Consider the following 2198-nt stretch of genomic DNA (forward strand, 5'->3'; position numbering starts at 1 on the left):
TAAATTCAAATTGAGCTACTCTCTGAGCCAATGATTTAGATAAAAGTGTTACTTTAGACCCGGTATCGATCGCTAATCAAGCCGGATATCCGTTAATTTTACAGAATAAACTCGGTTCTGAATCTTGATTTAATGACTTAATTCTTCCTCGATGTTGATATATAAAAGGTACCTCCCTTCTCTCTGGAGGGGTGTCCGTTACGAATGGAGAACGAACCCGATTATTCTCTCTGTAGGTTCGAGAGTAACGAGAGGGGGTCAGCCGGGTCTCTGAAGGGCTCCCTTCTAAATTTCCTCCAATTTACTTTATTAATTCGCCCATATCCCGGTCGGTTAGATGGATTTGTTTGCATTCGGGCATTTCCTCGGCCTTTAGGTATATTAGATACATTTCCCGTGTTATATAGAGGAGCATATATAGATTCTCGTTGGTCTCTATTCTCGAACCTAGCTCTCCCCATACTTACTTTTTTTTTTACTTTAATTTAATTTATTATGTACAAAGTACATGCCCTAACCCCGCATGTAGCATTATCAGGGCTAGAATACAAGTATGATTAATTACAATTACAATTACAATATAAATATGACCGGATTACTATATATAATTGTAAAGAGTGAACAAAGAGCAGAGATAAAAACATAATGTACAGGCCGCAGGGAATCCGCAGTCACAACAGTTCGCGTGAAGTGGTCCCTACGGGTAGAAGACAACATATCAATAGGTGCCTAAGAAAGCAATTAGCTGTGTAAGCTGGATTTATTAACAGTGTAAATCCTCTTAGCGAACTGTATAAAATTATGGTAAATATCTTTATTTATCCAAATGTCATGATGATTGAATGGCCAACTGATCTTGTAGGTTTCCAACAATATCTTAAATTCTAATCTTTCCCTTTCGAAGGCGATGCAATTAAAAAGATAATGGTCTGGTCCATCCCTGACATCACATGCGTTGCATACATCGGATGTGTAATTTACGAACCTTGCCAGGTAATTAGCGAATTTACCATGGTTGGTGAATATTTGGTTAGCATAGAAATTAGGTGAGTACCATTTATTCCGTAGATGCTGTTGTATATCAGGGATGAATTTATAAGTTATGTGATCTTTATCTAGGTCCCAAGTTGTCTGCCAGAGTTGTAAAGTTTCCTCCCATAACAAACTGCGCAGCGAACGTCGACTAATTTTCTTGTAGACAATATGTTTCTTGTCCAAAGTAGTGGCAGACTTGGCAAGAGAATCAGCTCTCTCATTGCCAACCACCCCTTGATGGGCTTTGACCCATGTTAGTTGGAATTTACAGTTTGACAGTCGGATTTGATTTCTTATGTTCTCAGCTAGTGGATGCAATTTTGTGCTTTTAATAATCTTGTATGCGGATAAGGAGTCTGTGTTTATAGTAACAGTGATGTTGTTGTGACTTTTATCAATGGTTTCAACAGCCTTCCAAATGGCATACAACTCCACCTGGAAAACAGTACACCTGTCATCAAGGCGGAAAGTCAGATGTGTTGTTTCCAGAGAATTTTCATACACAACTAGGCTGCATCCAACAGAGTTATTTATCTTCGAACCATCAGTGTAGATGTCTATATAGTTGTTATTGGTATTCTCCTCAGTGTTGGCAGTATGCCCAATAGGAAATAGAGTCTCGCTATATGGGATTGTCCATTCTATGTCTTCTGGTTGGATGGTATTGTTCGAAACCGTAATATTGCTGCCCCACTTAATCTGCTGATACTTTTCCCTCTGAAAAATCTCGAGATCTATGGGAGGTTTCCTAGCAAGCACCTGAAGGCATCGATTACTCACGGTACGGTAACATTTAGTCATTAAAAGAAGCGCTTGTCTCTGCGATGAAATGAGCTTTCTCTTTGTGTGAACCTTTCTAGCTGCCCACCCCCAGGTGCCGCAGGCATAGGTGACCATCGGTAGAAATATGCTGTCATATATTATAGACATAGTGTCATTGTTTATTCCCCATTTTCTTTTCGCAAAGCTCTCCCCATAGTTGAATCTCGGGACCCTCGGGAGTCGTCGCCCAGTCTTCCCCGAGATAGATATTCTGGTCGTGAATCTTGATAATTTCTAGGACGCCAAAATGGTGAGGGTCTACATCGTGGAATTCCTCGCCCACGTTCTGAAGATCCTAATTGTTTTAATTGTTCTTGGATTTTCGCTAAGGTTGCTTCGAA

At 40.0% G+C, this 2198-nt stretch overlaps 1 protein-coding gene across 1 annotated transcript; it reads right to left on the minus strand.

Moving 5' to 3' along the window:
* Positions 1-741: 741 nt before the first annotated feature.
* Positions 742-1965, minus strand: LOC111631277. The gene has a single exon (XM_023375493.1). The coding sequence runs from the start codon at positions 1963-1965 to the stop codon at positions 742-744; it is 1224 nt and encodes a 407-aa protein (XP_023231261.1).
* Positions 1966-2198: the final 233 nt, after the last annotated feature.

Source organism: Centruroides sculpturatus, unplaced genomic scaffold (genome assembly GCF_000671375.1).
Source record: "Centruroides sculpturatus isolate CEXI.00-Female unplaced genomic scaffold, Cexi_2.0 scaffold50, whole genome shotgun sequence".
Taxonomy (NCBI): Eukaryota; Metazoa; Arthropoda; class Arachnida; order Scorpiones; family Buthidae; genus Centruroides; species Centruroides sculpturatus.